Source organism: Haliotis asinina, chromosome 16, assembly GCF_037392515.1.
Source record: "Haliotis asinina isolate JCU_RB_2024 chromosome 16, JCU_Hal_asi_v2, whole genome shotgun sequence".
Lineage (NCBI taxonomy): Eukaryota > Metazoa > Mollusca > Gastropoda > Lepetellida > Haliotidae > Haliotis > Haliotis asinina.
The window spans coordinates 16,001,122-16,018,529 of NC_090295.1; the positions used below are offsets into that span (position 1 = coordinate 16,001,122).

Here is a 17,408-nt window from a genome sequence, read left to right on the forward strand (position 1 = left end):
TGTATCACAAGTATCACTATGGCTATTCTATACTTTCACAAATTTTACTTTGCTTACCGACAGTTTCTTCTGCAAAGTAGCCACAACAGGTCCCCCACTGACATTTGCTATATTGGTTGGAGCAAGAAGGGCAAACTGACGCGGCTTTGCCTTGGGTGCGGCGGATCACCTTGGCTGGTCGAGACGGGTGCGCATGATCACCCTTTGCTGGTTAAGAAGGGTGCCCCGCATCACCTTTGGCTGGTCAAGACGGGTCGACGGATCACCTTGGGCTGGTCAAGACACGTGCTCCTGATCACCTTTGGCTGGACAAGACGGGTTCTCTAGATCACCTTGGGTCAATCAAGACGGGTGCGCCGGTTCACCTTTGGCTGGTCAAGACAGGTGCACTGGATTACCTTCGCTTTGTCAAAATGCTCTAGACCACTACTCAACCATTGATAAGATTTATATCTTAAAGGCATTGATAGATATATGTCCTAATCAAAATAAAAAATGATATTGCATGTTTGTTGATTTTAGTGAAGCCTTTGATACTGCGTGGCTCTGTGACCTTTGGCGGAAAATTGTTGATAAATGCAATACTGGAAAATGTTTTAATGTTATAAAAATATGTATCAGCATATAAAATGATGTGTTTCTCTTTATGGCAATGTAACCCAATGTCTGCCTAGTAATACAGGTGTAAAACAAGGCGAAAAGTTTCTCCATTTCTGTTTGCACTTTGTTTAAATGATCTGGATTATTTTCTGTCGAACAATGTGAATGGTTTGGAATTTGTAAATGCTTATGCACTGATAGAAATTGGTATCTCTTTTAAGCCATTGGTAATCAGATTACGACGGTTCGGCTCATGCGCACCCAGGTCATGTAATATTCTTACATGATTTGGAATCCTGGACCCTATATCCTGACCTTGAGAGAAGAATGAAAGCGGTGGAGATGAGATGCTTTCGAATACTTCTGGGCATCTCATACAGGAACCATGTCACAAATGACGAAGTTAAAAGACAAATCAGAAATGAAATTGGGTCATATGACGACCCCTTGGCACTGGTCTGAAAAGGCAAACTGCTTTGACCAGTATGGACACGTAACCCGTTCAACAGGCCTTGCCAAGTCCATCTTACAGGACACTGTCCAGGGAAGAAGAAGAAGAAGAAGAAGAAGAAGAAGAAGTAGAAGAAGAGAAAGACAGAAGAGATGGAAAGTTAACATCAGGGAATGGATTGGCAACTCTGACAAGCTGAAACACGAGAGGAATGGAGAATGATTGTAGAAAAGTCATTAGAGGTGACCCGACGGACGTCTAGTTTAACGGATTCGTGATCGTGACTGTTAATTCTTCATGCCGATGATAAACTAATTTTATCTGAATCTCCTGATTTGAAACTTTGTTTGGAAGCTTCTGGTGCTTATTGTACACGATGGAAACCAACAGTAAATACTTCTAAAACTAAAGACTTTTGTTTTAATTTTTCTAAAATACGTATATTATAATATATATTAGGGCTGATTATGAATATAGTTGAGAGAGATCGTTAAGGGGTATCTGTTTAAAAAACAATCTGTCTTCGATATAGATGTATATCGGGGAGGTATAACTTTGAGCAAAAATGACAAAAGTAGCTGAAAGGAATTAATATTAATACACATTGCGGTGAGTGGTGACATGCTGATGCATGAATTATAAACAGAACAGCTTACTGCACATCATTAGAAGAAGCCTATCAACAATGACCTAACATTTGTGTGCGTACATTAAAAACATTCTGTCACAAAAGTTAATGTATGATTTCATTTCACTTTAAGGTCTCGATCTAGACAACGTCGAAGAAGATTTCACAGAGACACGTGAGTACATACTCTGTTGTAAACACTGAAACAGCCGAAATTCCTCTTTGTGTTTCAGCATGGTTGGTATGTTACCTATTTAGATTTTACATCATCTTTTCGTCGAAATACAATTTCCTGAAAATATTTTGCGGCTAACGTAATTATGACAAAGGGAGAATTATAAAGAAGTTGTCATGGGTCAAAGGTTAAATATATTCCCATCCATTTATTGGTTTTGATCTGACCTTTGTCCATAATATACGGTCAACTACTTCATGTTGACATCTTGCCTTCAGTCGAATCAATCAAGCATCTTCATGGATCAGTTTGTGATTAAAGCACTGAAACAGAGAACTGACACGACTTTACATATAACTATATAGGTGGAACATTGGTGTGTGCTGCGTAAAAACTAAACTCACTCGCTGTGGCCACAGTCACAACATATTGCGTAGCACATTCACAAAAGCATGTTCGTTTATAGGATCTGTGAGTTTTTCGCCACATTGAGCAATATTCCAACAAAGTTAAGTTGCAACAAACCAATGAAATCCTCTCTTAAGCGTACTTTCACATGGCCATCGACTCGAATTATCAAACATGGCTACTATGGAGTGACCTACCTTGGAAACTGAGCAACTATTGACATGACTATTCTTGGGCTAAAATTGAACTTTCTGCATAAAGATGGTCCAGATGGGTGCTTCAGATTACCTTGGGCTCGTCAAAACGGGTGAGTCGGATCACCTTGAGCTCGGCTAAACAGGTGCGCCGAGGCACCTTTGGCTCCAGATTACTATAGGTTGGTCAAGATGCGTCTGCTGGATCACCTTGAGCTTGTCAAGCCGCATGCTCCGGCTTCGGTTGGTCAAGACTGGGCCTCAGGATCACCTTGGGCTGGTCATAACACATGCTCCGGATCACCTTGGGCTAATCAAGACGGGTCCTCAGGATCAACTTGGGTTGGCCAAGACAGGTCCTTCAGATGACCTTGGGCTGGTCAAGACGGATCCTCCGTTTCACCTTGGGTTGGTCAAGATGAGTGCTCCGGATCACCTTGGGTTAGTCAAGACGGATCCTCCGTTTCACCTTGGGTTGGTCAAGATGAGTGCTCCGGATCACCTTGGGTTGGTCAAGATGCGTTTGCGGTATCAACTTCGGTTGGCCAAGACAGGTCCGCCAGATGACCATGGGCTGGTCAAGACAGGTGCTCCAGATCACCTTGGGTTGGTCAAAATGCGTGCTCCGCATCACCTTTGGTTGGTCAAGACAGGTCCTCTAGATCGCCCGGGGCTGGTCTAGACCGGTGCTCCGGATCACTTTTGGGTAGTCAAGACGGGTCGACGGATCACCTTGGGCTAGTCAAGACACGTGCTCCTGATAACCTTTGGCTGGTCAAGACAGGCGCATTGGATTACCTTCGCTCGGTCAAGACGGATGCTCCAGACCACTACTCAACCATTGATAAGATTTATATCTTATTTAAAGACATTGATTGATATATGCATGTTTGTTGATTTTAGTAAAGCCTTTGATACTGCGTTTCTCTGTGACCTTTGGCGGAAAATTGTTGATAAGTGCAATACTTGAAAATGTTTTAATGTCATAAAAAATATGTATCAGCATATAAAATGGAGTGTTTCTCATTATTAGTTCAATATAACCCAATTTCTGCCTAGTAAAACGGGTATTAGACAAGGCGAAAAGTTTCTCCATTTCTGTTTGCTCTTTTTTTAAATGATCTGGATTATTTTCTGCCGAATAATGTGAATGGTTTGGAACTTGTAAATGCTTACGCCCATGTAGAAATTGGTATATTTTTTAAGCCATTCGCAATGAGATCAAAGTTTCGACTCATGGGCACCCTGGTCATATCAGTGTTCTTATATGCTTTGGAATCCTGGACCCTAACTGCTGACCTTGAGAGAAGAATAAAGATGAGATGCTTTCGAAGACCTCTGGGCATCTCATACTGAGACCATGTCACAAATGAAGTCAACAGACGAATCAAAAATTAATTGGGTCATGACGACTTCTTGACACTGGTCAGAAAACACAAACTGCATTGGTATGGACACATTACCAGTTCAACGGCCCTTGCCAAGACCATCTTGCCGGGCACGGTCCAGGGAGGAGGAAGAAGAGGCAGACAAAAGAGATGGGAAGATAAAATGAGAGAATGGACAGGCATGGAACTGAGAGAGACACTCAGAAAAGCTGAAACCCGAGAAAAATAGAGAATTGTTGTAGCAAAGGCATCAGGGAAGCCGCGACGGACGTCAAGTTTAATGGATTCGTGATCGTGATCGTGATCGTGATCGTGATCGTGAATGATGATAGTAAAATGAGAGTTCCACGCCACATGACGATGGTGCCGTTGTTTTGAATGACGTCACACATAGAAAAAGCACGGACCGTTGCTTGACTGACTCTTGCATGCAGTAAACCCGCCTGTCACGCTAAAAATAGATATGTTTGTCAGATGTAGATCAGGCCACAGTCAGACCACGTTGATATGTTGATATGTCTGTGTATGTTTAATAGCTATGGAGAGTCATGGCAAAATAGTATAACTCTACACTTTGCCTCTCATACACAGGGCTGTTAACCAAGTGTATTACAAATGAAATTGCGATTTATTTATTGTTGTGCATTGCGTAAGCGAGTTTATCTAAGCCATTGAAACATCGACATTTACATCACTATTATCCACTCTTATTACAACACGCAAAGGCTGTACAGTAGGTCATAATAAGCTGTTTAAATTTGAAATCAACAGTGATCATCTGGTTTAGACAGGTTGAGACATGAAGATGTATATGTATTTCATATTTACCGCACACACTTACAGCTAGCTCACATAACCTTGTCATCAGTTCAGGATAAACTAAGCTGTGATACATGAATACAACTTCACACACTGAATTACAAAACTCATTAAACACTAAGAATACCAAACCAATATACAGAGAGACAGTGAATTCCTGAGGTGTCAAGCTCCACAGTGATATGGTTGCTCGGTGATTTCACCAACAAACCCTCTGAATTGCTATGATAACGTGTGATCTAGATATATCTCACAACACATTCCACTGGCTCCACAAAGCGGGACTTTGAGTAACGGTTGGCCGAGTTAAAGATAAAGGGGTGATTTACTGACCTATGTAACGTGATTAGGTTTACCTTATGAATGAATGAATGTTAAATCGTAACCCCCCTGGCTGAAATAAACCCTTCCCCCGCTGACTTTTGTGAAAGGTTATGCTCTTTTCAAATCACTTCAGCTGAAGACGTGCGAAGAATAGTACGTAAGAAGTGAACTCGCTGTGCTGACACTGCGTAAGAAAACCTGCCTTATTTGTCATTTCATCTGCTGTCGCCGCTCGAGCAGGACGCGTTTTTTTCAAGCTCTCGGGAGACGGATACATTGTCGCTCTCAACTTCTCTCCTACCGTTAGCGCGAGACAGGTTAAAATCGGCTTTGTGTTACAGCTTTGTATGAATGAATTATCTCCTTTGCTTTAAAATTATTGTATTTATCTGTGTTTAGTTATACATTCCCACTTAACTACTGTATGTTGCTAGTGAGTTTTGTTCATTCACCGAGAGGGAGGCTGACTGCTGGTTCCAAACCCTACTGTATGAGAATAATGGAAGTGTAAATGTCTCATATGGAGGTCGCTCCCTGCTCACTTCGAATTGAGTAAGTCATGGTAAATGAGAAAGTGTCCCCATTCAAATGATGCGGGAACCTGGTCTCTAATGTTCGCAATGCATCTTGAATAGAGTTACTGAAACCAGCTCTCGGTGACTAAGGGAATTCTCATTATGACGTGACTCACTCAGTAGTGTTAGACAGATACATAACACAAACGTGCTGACATTTCTACTATGGTTAACTAGATGCTAATGCTTTGAATATGTTGTTAGCAAGGTTAGTTTAGCAAATGTATTTCCTACTTGAACTGTCTTTAAATGGGGTTTTACATATACTCTATTCTTATGTAGTAATATATATGAATGCGGTGGTAGTTGATAGCACATTCGTCATCTCACTTAAAGTTTATGTGATTATCGTTGATATATACACCAGCTAGGGGCGGTGGACTGTTGGTTCTGAACCCGACTGTATGAGAATAATGGAAGTGTATTTCTCATATGGAGGTCACCCCTTAGCCCACTTCGAAATGAGTTAGTTATGGTAAATGAGAAAGCGTCCCCGTTCAAATGATGCGAGAACATGGTCTATGATGTTCGCAATGCATCTTTGAATAGAGTTACTGAAAACCAGCACCCAGTTTCTAAGGGAATTCTCATTATGGCGTGACTCACTCATTAGTGTTAGACAGATTACTTAATTTGAATTGATGTGCAAATGTTTTAACAGGTGAGACAATGTCTGAACCAAGTATGAGGATAACATTCATAAGGGGAGGGGGTAAAATACTGCTTTTTGTTTATTCTTTAAGCTATGCTGCTAAATGTTAAACCTTAAAAAAATTACATATGACATGTTCATATAAACTACATAACATGAACTCGTCCTCTAGCATGAGTGTAAAAAGGTTGACATAAGATTAAAATTCATTCCGTAACCAACAGCTGAACAAATCGAATGTTTTTGAAGAGCTCTCACAGAAACAACTGATACCTAAAGGTAAGAACCAATCTATTTCCTATAATTAGTTTCAACTGTATGTTCAAAATATACATATTGTAATGTTTAAATATGCAGTTCCCTAAGTACTATAATCTCTATGTTTCAAATGTGCAATTAATATTGTTTTGAGTAAAGTGCACATATTTTTATAAATACATTTTTACATTCCTTTTAGATGGAGCAGAAGCGAGATTTCATCAGCAAAGTGACATCCCTACAAGAGCTAGAAATATGGGCTTCAAATCACCACTGTGCAAATGATCCCGCCTGAACGAGATTTTCATTGGGTGGAGAATGTTGATGAAATCAATGTGATGAGTATCGCCCCCGATGCTGAGATTGGTTACATCTTAGAGGTGGATCTGCAATACCCCTCACATCTGCATGAGCTTCACAATGACTATCCTCTAGCCCCTGAACCCATCATAGTCATAGATAACATGCTTTCTAAACACTCAAAGCAACTGAAAGAAAAACTAAACCTGAAGGGAAAACCCGTGAAAAAACTAGTTCCTAACTTGCTTGACAAAACAAATTATGTGTTACACTATAGAAATTTACAATTCTATCTCGATCATGGTGTGGTTCTAACTAAAATTCACAGAGCTATTCAATTGAGGCAGACAGCCTGGTTACGCCCCTTCATTGACTATAATACGGAGAAGAGAAAACAAGCTAAAAATGAAACAGAAAAAGCCCTTTTCAAACTATTGAACAATTCCTGTTTTGGCCGTTCCATGATGAATGTGAGGAAGCATGTGAAGGTAGAGCTGGTGAATTCAGCTAAGCGTCTCAAAAAGCTTTGTGCCAAGCCTACATTTGATACATTTAGAATCTTTAATCCAGAATTGGCAGTCGTTCATTTGAAGAGAGCCAGCCTGACACTCAACCAGCCTATCTATGCAGGCTTTTCTATTTTAGATCTATCAAAGCTGGTCATGTATAATTTTCATTACAATTTCATTAAACCCAAATATGGGGGGAAATCATTGCTTTGCTTCACGGATACTGACTCTCTGTGTTACAAAATAGAAACTCCTGATCTCTATGCTGACATAGGAGAACATAGGCATCTCTTTGATACAAGTAATTATCCTCCGAAACACTCTCTTTTCTCAAAAACTAATGCTAAAGTCTTAGCGAAATTCAAGCTCAGACATGAGCTCTACAAGCAGTGTCTCTTTGACAAAACTCAATTTCGACATGAGATGAACCAAATCAGGAGCTTTCAACATCAACTATATGCAATTGCTGTCAATAAAGTCAGTCTTTCACCTTTTGATGACAAGCATTATGTACTTGATGATGGGATCCACACACTTGCCCATGGTCATTACAAGATCAAGTCTTATACAAACTGTTAAATCTTTCAACAGTGAGTCTGTTTGGTCTATGGAAGCCATTTCATACCTAGTTTATTCAATGTATATACAAATGTATGTTTCTGAATGCAGAAATAAATAACCTTTTCACTGTTTTGAACTGGCTATTGAGTACATTGTTATATTTGTTTACACATGAGTGTACCACAGTGTGTATTTTATTTAACCTGCACTGAGGAATGTCAACATGAAGATATGTCTGTTCTAATAAGAAAGAATAAGACCCTCATTATTTTGATGTATGTTTCACATTTGTTGTTTGTATCATATCAATGTGAATACATGTGAATCCTTTATGTAAACTCATTTATGTCATAAAGTTTATACGGATGTTATTTCTTACATTGTAGAGTAGAATAGAATTGTGTGACTAACATATTATGTTTGTGTCATCATGTAATAAATATCTGAACCTATTTTTAGAATTGTGTTATTCTTTAGGAGTGATGTTATGTTTTAGTGCCATAGCACCCATGGTTTACTACTTCCATATACACAAAACGCGAGCTTTTGGTGTGCTTAAGAACAACTCAACTGGATTGAGTATGGATCACAAATAAACGCAAATAAAACAACCATGCGTTGTTATTTACACATTTTATTACATAAAGTCATCAACACAGGGATACACACAATCATACATGTACATTCTTCTTAGTGATTAGATATTCGGTTTACATGTGTGTCATATACAACCACAAGAGTTTTTTTCATGAATTCTCAAAGTTCATCATCTGAAGGTACATTGTCAGATTGTTCATCAAGTTCTATATCTTCAACCTCGGACCGGTCCACCTTGGAGAGGATGTCCTTCACAATTGGTTTCATCCACTGTGTGATTTTGGGATCCATGTCAGGGTCCAGAGCTCTCACTTTCTCCAAAACAGGCTTGAAGAGCGGTCCGTAACCAAAATAGTTAGTGAATCTGATGGCTCTTACAAGTCGTTCCAAGAATGTCTGTTCCCAACACTTCTTTAGTTTGTTCTCAATCCATCTCTCACTCTTGCCTTTATCTTCGTATTCCTCCCTCTTTCTCAAGATGTGCCCCTTACAGCCTTTCAGTATCTGATCCCACATGAATTCAATACCCTTCACTTCTCTCTCTTTGTCAGTGGCTTCAGATGTTTCAATAGGATGTAGGATGTCCTGTTTGCTTTCATTGACGGATAAGGTTTTAGTCCTTTTCCTTAAAGGTTCACCATCATTCTCGGAACACCAGGTTCTCACGTGACGCTGGAGGTCGTGATTGTTCTCAAATGCAATCCCACACTCGTCACACGAAGGCATGCTATCGTCTTCAAGGCTGTCAGTATCAACAGGGTCAGAGATGTTCACCTTTGGAGTGTCTGGCGTCAAATGATAAGATGGCTCAGGTTGCTCCTCTTTTATACTCTCTCTGAAGGTCTCAAAGTGTCTTGATTTTGGTGGTGGAGGGTTTGACACTTTTGCCATCTCTGGGACCGGAGGTATACCAGCCACATTAGGTTGCAATCTCTCAGATTCAAGGCTTGTGGGTCGCAGGTCGATAGTCAGATTACCATAAGGTTTTTGAACAGTTGTCTCATACACTGACATAAACCTATCAGCATTGTTGGGGTAGATACGTCTGGCAAACAATTGGACTTGTGTCTATCCACAGGTGAATTGAACAGAGTCACATAGTGAGAATTCAGAGTGATGTCACGTGACTCTTTCCCTCGTAGAAACAGATTTTGTAACAGTAGGAAGATAATGACAGGTCCGTGTAAATAGCTGATTGACGCGATTGTCATCCTTGGCCTCAGACATCAAGTCGTCCAACACCATCATGTTATTATTTCTGGCATCAAAGTAGGTGTCGCCAAGTACATCATATGGAATTCCTTTCACAAACTTCACATGAGGTAACTGTTCACTGATCACCTGGTACAGCGGCTGCCATTGGGTGTAGCACCAGACAATGTGATTAGGTGCTGGTTGTATACACCCTTGCGACAGAAGGTTGTAAACAAACATTGATTTGCCACTGCCAGTAGGACCCACAACGACTGCATTAGAGGGGATGGTAAACTTGAAATGTTCTCCTTCATCATCATCTTCTTGTTGTTGTTGTTGTTGTTGTTGCTGCTGCTGCTGCTGCTGTTGTTGTTGGTTGTGGTAGTGGCGTTGCTGCTGATTATAGCAGGAGTACATGTTGATACTTCAACAGTCACTCTTTGAATGAGGACAAGTGATGATCTTGTTGTTCTATATAGTTGCTACATAGGCTGCAGATCACCCTCTGGGATCCAACTATTGAATTTCTTTGGATAACCCATCCATTTGACAAAGACTTCCTTCCGACCTTTTCTCTTTCTTGTCTTCAAGACCTTCTCGACGCGCCACATAGTGTCTGCAGACTTATAGATTTTCTGAAGTTCATTTGCAAAGAACGAACCAATGACGTGATCTCCTGTCATATCCTTGACTTTATAGACTGGTATCCCATCTCTGTAGTACCGTCTGCTTATAATGAAAATTTCCTCTGTCCATTTCTCCTGATAATCACGCTGAAAGGTTTGCCTCAGATGTGAAAGTCGCACCTGATCCCCAACTTTGAACTTGAAGGGTTTTCTTCTGCTTTTATTCATTTTCTCTGCTTTAATGATTTTGACTTGTTTGTGCAGTGGATCAACGTACTGTTCTTTCCAAACAATAGGTTCATTGTTGTTGTCGATATTTGCGGGTGCCCGTTCATTCAGCGATCTATGAAGTCTGTGGTTGTAGTCCTTTACAAGATCTTGTAAAATGTGTAGATAGTGGTATGTTTGCTTGTCAGTAAAGTATCTGTACATGGTTGTCTTGAGAGTCCGTATCACACTCTCTGCATAAGAGGCCTTGGTTTCATTCTGTGTTACATAGTAGGCGATGTTCTTACTTCTTAAATAAGATCTCACTTTCTTGTTATCAAATTCGCGACCTTTGTCAGAACTTATGATATTTGGTAGAGTACCTCAGGAAAATATTCTCTTCAGTGCTTTAACAACAGCATCTGGAGTTTTAGTTTTCAACGGTTCTACCCAAAGATAACGAGTAAACACATTGATAACTATCAGTAAATATTTCACTCCATCATTTTCTGAGGCTATGTTAGATACATCAGCCAAGTCTATGTCCCAACGTGAATCCAAACTTGTAGATACCACTCTGTTACGTTTGAATTTGTATCTCAGAGGTCGCTGAAGTGAGTAGGCATCTTGAGATGCAAGCCATTTCTTGATGTGATGTAAACTGATTTCAAATTTGCCATCCTTTTTCACCAGGTGATATAACTTAGTTGGACCTGAGGAGGCTGGATGTTTGGGATTAAAGTAAATACTGGACAAATAGCCCTCCCATCCTTCAGCTGGCATGGTTACGTGTTAAATGAAGTGAAAAAAATACCAAGCCCATATTTATAAGCTAGCACTATAAGTACTTTCTCGACTCTCCATATCAAATCACCTGGCACCTAATAGCTCTCTTTAAAAGAGTCCAATTAATAGCTACGTGGTGGTTTCACAGACATTGCACAACCGTTAGAAACAACCGTGTACCTATTAGTGTGACGTCATCAGACAGGATTAACCAATCAAAATAATGGCACCATCGTCAGGTGGCGTGGAACTCTCATTTTACTATCATCACGTGAATTCTTCATGCCGATGATAAATTCATTTTATCTGAATCTCCTGATTTGAAACTTTGTTTGGAAGCTTCTGATGCTTATTGCACACGATGGAAACTAACACTAAATACTTCTAAAACTAAAGACTTTTGTTTTATTTTTTCTGAAAGAAGTAGTAATATTAGTACTCTACTTCTACTGAAAACTGTTTTAGAGGTCGAAATACATCATGTGTATATATTACAAGCACTGATCGCTTTTGTATGGCCATTAAAATTCGCTTGTTACACATAGGGATTGCAAATGGTGAAAGTGATTTCGGCTGAAAATCAGCTGGGAGTCTGGAGGCCAAAACCATGTATCTAAGAAGTTACAGTGAAATTCTGAAATCTGATGGCCAAGAGACACAGATGTGGGTACTTCATGTTGATAAGCGGAGCCTCAGCCTCGATATTTTCTACCCTGATTTAGACCGCTCTCAGGGTCAGTTGATTTGCATTTAAGTCGTTCTATCCGATCTAGACTAGACAGCCTCGAAGAAAATTTCACAGGGACACGTGAGTACATACTCTGTGTTGTAAAAACGGAAATAGTCGAAATTTCGTTTCTCGTTTGAACATGGTTGATATGTTACATGTTTAGATTTTGCATCATATTTGAATCAAAATACACTTTCCTTAATATATTTTGCAGCTAAAGGAGTGATGACAAAGGGGGAAATATAAAGGACGTGGTCGTGGGACAAAGGTTAAATACATTCCGATCCATTTATTGGTATTGTGTCTATGATATTCGGTCAACCACAAGCAAACTGTAGCGCAAATGGGGCTGCGCAGGATAGAGAATATGACCAGTCTTCTTACACTCGTATGCGAGCGAGTCGAGCAAAGGTTGGCAGCGTCCCTGACTGCGGTTGGAAAAACATTTTACATGTCAAAATGAAATATCGCCACCATCAAAGGTACACTCCCATTTGGTTGTGCTCTTAGATTTCCAACCCCATAATGCTCAGCTGAAATAAATCATATTCAACATTTTAAGCGCCACTTGTATTCAGATCGTTCTTCGCCTCCATTACCCTAGCTAAGGTACATAGCGTTCACTACATGAACGCTATGTATCTTACCTACCATTACCCCCACCAGCTTCCGGTTCAACTGAGTGAGGGAACAAGAATAAGCAGAAATAGAAAAGAAACAACTTTCTGCACGAAATGTATCTATTTATAATTTGTTCACTTATCAAGAGGGGACCATGGCTTCATGTACCCTCAGTGTTTGTTTATGTTCCCTGAATAAAACGATTCGAATCTTGTTTTTTTTCCGGCAGGTACTGTCTTATTAAAGTCTTCGCGGTGTAGATTCTCGTCTTAGAACTGACACAGACTAAATTTGAACGTTTTGTCAAAGTGTATTTATTGGAATGCGTAGCAAATCTTTTCGTGGAGATCGCTAAATTTTGCCGACACAAGAAAAAAGAACAGATTTAGTGTTATCTCTTCCCTCGACTTTAATTCGCAAAACATCGGTAATTTTCGTACATAATAAAACATGTTATTCGAGATAAAGAAGTACCAAAAGAGTTGCCATTAGCAACAGGGTGCATTGCGATGCACCTCACTTGTTAGCAGGATACACTGAACATAGAACAGTGCTCAGCGACGTTCATGTGTGACTTAGGATAAACTAAATAATGCTAAATAAAGTGACTGTCACATAATCCAAATCTATGCTTGAAAATTTATCAACCTCTTGTCAGTCTACAATCCAGCAATATATACCGGTTGTGTTTCCTGCATTACATTAAGTTTGATTACACTTGAGACACAATCGATAGAACCATTAAAACATTACGATCCATTCGTGACCAGTGCGTGTTATTCAAACCGAATAATATCGAGGTTACGGAAACGGGCGAATGATTACGACCCCTACCTCGTAATCTTTAACACGACTTCTCCCATCAAAGAGCCTTCTTTTCATTCTTGTGTCGTCTTCAGTGTAAGTCAACAGGAGATACATAGACAGTCTACAGCATTGATAGGGGAATGTTAACTGGGATTGTAACTCCCAGATGCATATCGTGCCTTGACTAATTTCTGTGATTACGGCGTGCACAATTACTCCTAGGTCAAGTGTAGAGATAGTGTCAATATCAGGTGATGATACACCCGGCCTTATCATCCACGCTCCATATTTTGACCAGGGACGATGGGGGTAGCCTAGTGGTTGAACTGTTCGCTCGTAGCGCTTAAGACTCGGGTTCGATACCCCATATAGGTACAGTGAAGATTCATAAATATGAGCATAAATAGTAGGACTGGTTATGAATTTACATAATTTATATAACGTGTGATAGATAGATAGATAGATAGACAGACAGAGAGAGGGGGGGAGAGAGAGAGAGAGAGGGGAGGTAAACTTTTGATCAGGGAATGCTAATTGTGTTAGCCGGATATATTTTGTGCCTCGATTAATTGTGGTGATTCGGGCGTGCAAAATTACTCGTAGGTCAAGTGTAGAGATAAAGTCGCAAATAAGATGATAGATGATGACACACCCGTTCTTATCACCCACGCTCCATACTTTAACCAAAGGCGGTGGGGTAGCCTAGTGGTAAACGTGTTCACACGTCGCTCCGAAAACCTAGGTTCGATTCCCCACATCGGTACAATGTGTGAAGCCTATCTCAGGTGTCCCTTGCCGTAATGGTATTGGAATATTGCTAGAAGCGGCGTAAAACTAAACTCACTCGATGCGGATTACGAAGAGGAAGTTCAGTATACCCGCATACTTGTGCCGATTTTAATTCCTTACCTCCTAGCTTGCCAAAGCCTATAATATTATATTAATACATATACCATAAAACATATTGACATTTTCAACTCCACAGCCCTTGAAACTTCGGTTCCCGCTGACAACCCCGAAGACACAGTCATTGGAAGTAATCGGCGGATGTTTAACCAACAGCTTGCGTGTGACGTCAAGTTCAAGGTCGGGCAGTCGAGATCTCCGGTCGGTGCCCACAAGTATGTGCTGGGTGCCAGGAGTGACGTCTTTTTCACCATGTTCAACGGGTCGATTCCACAAAGTAATGACGTCGATGTTCCTGATATAGAGATTGAACCTTTCAAGATATTCTTACGGTATGGCCGTTATCATTTCTTTGTCGCTTTCATTTTCAGACGAGGCTGGTGTATCTTTCTAAAAGGGAACATAGAACAACTACGAAAAAAGTCTTAATGAAGAAAGGATGTTATTAGCAAACTAGTGTTTGAATCCATGCCTCCTTCGTTCTCGCTTTGGGAGTACACGAAATCAGAAACGCTGACCATTTTTGAAAACAGTACGTCACACATGACGTTCGGATCTAGAGATGAATTCGGAGCCGACTGAAAACCGCTCTGTCTGCAGGTCGTTATGGTCGACAGCCTTTTCATCCCCAATAACTGATAACCCTAAACATCCTCATTCAGACTTTTCAGAAGACTTGGACCTGGAAGACATGGATGTTGATTTTGCTGTAAATGAAAACTTCACTCCAGTGGATTTAAACTCTTTAACCCATGGCCAGCTTGTTAGTATTTTCTGGCTGGGAATTACGTAAATTGTTGCCAAAATATTGGGCCTACCACTGCTACTAGACGTGTAGCAGGCCATTAATTAGGTTTGTTCGTGAAAGCCCGATAGGCTGCAAAGCTTATTTGCAGATTGTATAGGGGGCTAACCCAACCTTTTATCCATAACCCTTATCCCTGCCTGCCTACACATTCTGATCAGGATCCACCACCTTTTCCAGCTCTTGGACTTTAGGGCCAGCAGCTCTTCATGGGTAAGGGCAAACGCTGCCTTACGAATACTTCGCATTATTGGGTTTTTTTTTTATGTTTCAGCTACCTGTACTGCGATGAAGTCCTAATTGACACGGACAACGTGCTCTCCGTTCTTTACTGCTGCAAGAAGTACAACGTCCAGTCTCTGTTGACCAAGTGCGTGGACTTCCTCAAGGACATGGTGTCTGTCGACAACGTGTGTTCCTTGTTCGAACAGGCTCACTTCTTTGACGAGAAGCAGTTGTACAAGAGTTGTCTCTCTTTCATTCACCGACAGGGGACGGAAGTGTTGCAAACTGACGGATTCATTAAGCTCTCGCGCGCATGCGTTTCTGACGTCATTTCTTCCGACTCCTTGGCTTGTGAGGAAAGTTTCATCTTCGAGGCAATGCTTCGTTGGGCAGAGGCAGAATGTAAAGCTAAAAACAAGACTGTAAACGATTCGAATTTGAGAGAAATTCTTGGTGACCTGCTTTTCCTAATTCGGTTCAGTCTGATCGACATGTCGTATTATTCCTCAAACATTTCTACTCGCAAGATACTGACAGATGCAGAAAAGGTGGGGTTTTTCCAGGCTATATCAGGCACAGTAGTGAGTTCAATGAAGTTTAATAGTAAAAAGCGTCTGCCTCCAAGGGAGCGCGTTGTCAAGAAATTTCAAAATCGAAGGCGGGGTTGGATGGGTTTTGGGGATGGGCCCTGGGAGTAGGAGGGGGAGGAGATGTAATAGTTCGCTGGACACTAACACTCACCTAACACTACGAACAGTAGACTAAAAACCCTTCAAAATGCAACCCTTACGTACCCTTCAGGTTGACATATCTTTCGGTGAAATCCTCTTTTGTGCGAACACTAAATGGCCTGGCGAGCTCGTGTGCGAAATAGACAGGCAGACGTTATTATTCAGTAACAGGCCACCGGCCCAGAATACAGTCATGATAATGTGTAACACATGAGCGCATTTCACGGTATGTACGGTTTGTGTCTCTTATCTACATGATATAAGAATAAACATACATTTCTTATCATATCCAAATTTTCACTTTGTAGAATAGATGTAAAATTTATGATCGTGGGGAAGTTGCCAAAATATTTCTCAATATATTTATTCCTGATACTAGAGTATCCATCACATACATAAAATACATGCCATTTATCTTCAGTTAATAAAATACCATTAGATTTACAATATCAGTAGTTAATAGTTAATATCAGAATATCTGCCCCTTTCCACGACTTGTCTAAAACTGCAAAATCTGAATCTAGCAAATATATAGTTTTTTAATTTTGGGGAAGCTCATTACATAAGAAGTATTTCTCTACAGTTAACAGAGATTTGAAATGTTTAAAATAAGTACATTTATTGTTGTCTTGTAAAGATAACTGCCAAGACTGGAATTAATTATCAGATATTCTTTGATTAACCAGTTTCTTACAGACTTTTTTATTACTAATGTCCTTATTTATCCAAGCAAAACCAAAACCAAATTGGAAAAGAATATTCTTGATTTTTGATGAACATGAAATGCGACGTACATTGTCTAACGATAATAACATACGATAACACTGTCTTTGGTAAATTTGAATCTATAATCAGGCATGTTTTAGAGTCTACACCAATATTTTACTGCATTAGATGTGTAAGTAAACTGTAATGGTATCCTACCACATTCACCTTAGGCCATAATGTTACATGTGGATTGTCCAACTTTTAACACATATTTGCAGAAATTGATCTGAACAGCTTCAATTGTACAACAATAACATGCGCCCCAAATTTCAGAACTATAACAAGTGAGTGGGTGCTTTCATGCTGTCAAATATCTTGGAAAGATCTGTACAATTAATATTTCCAACTTTCCTTTCAAAGTTTTCAACCGAGAACAAAACCTTATTTGCCTGTTACACCAGACAAGAGTTAGCTTTAATCTAAGTTAAATTATGTTCTATTTCGTAAACTCAACCGAACATAACACATTTACAAATGAACACAGAACTCTGTATTTGGGTACGTTCACGTCGCCTTCAGAACGTTTCGGAGAAGCAGATTCTTGAACACCATCATCCGAAAAG

The 17,408-nt window shown here is 40.1% G+C and overlaps 1 protein-coding gene across 1 annotated transcript; it reads left to right on the forward strand.

Moving 5' to 3' along the window:
• The first annotated feature begins 1,818 nt into the window (after positions 1–1,818).
• LOC137268442 (BTB/POZ domain-containing protein 6-like) lies at positions 1,819–16,823 on the forward strand. The gene is made up of 3 exons (XM_067803009.1): positions 1,819–1,854; positions 14,396–14,648; positions 15,396–16,823. The coding sequence occupies exons 2-3, from the start codon at positions 14,458–14,460 to the stop codon at positions 16,042–16,044; spliced, it is 840 nt and encodes a 279-aa protein (XP_067659110.1). The 5' UTR covers positions 1,819–1,854; positions 14,396–14,457; the 3' UTR covers positions 16,045–16,823.
• Positions 16,824–17,408: the final 585 nt, after the last annotated feature.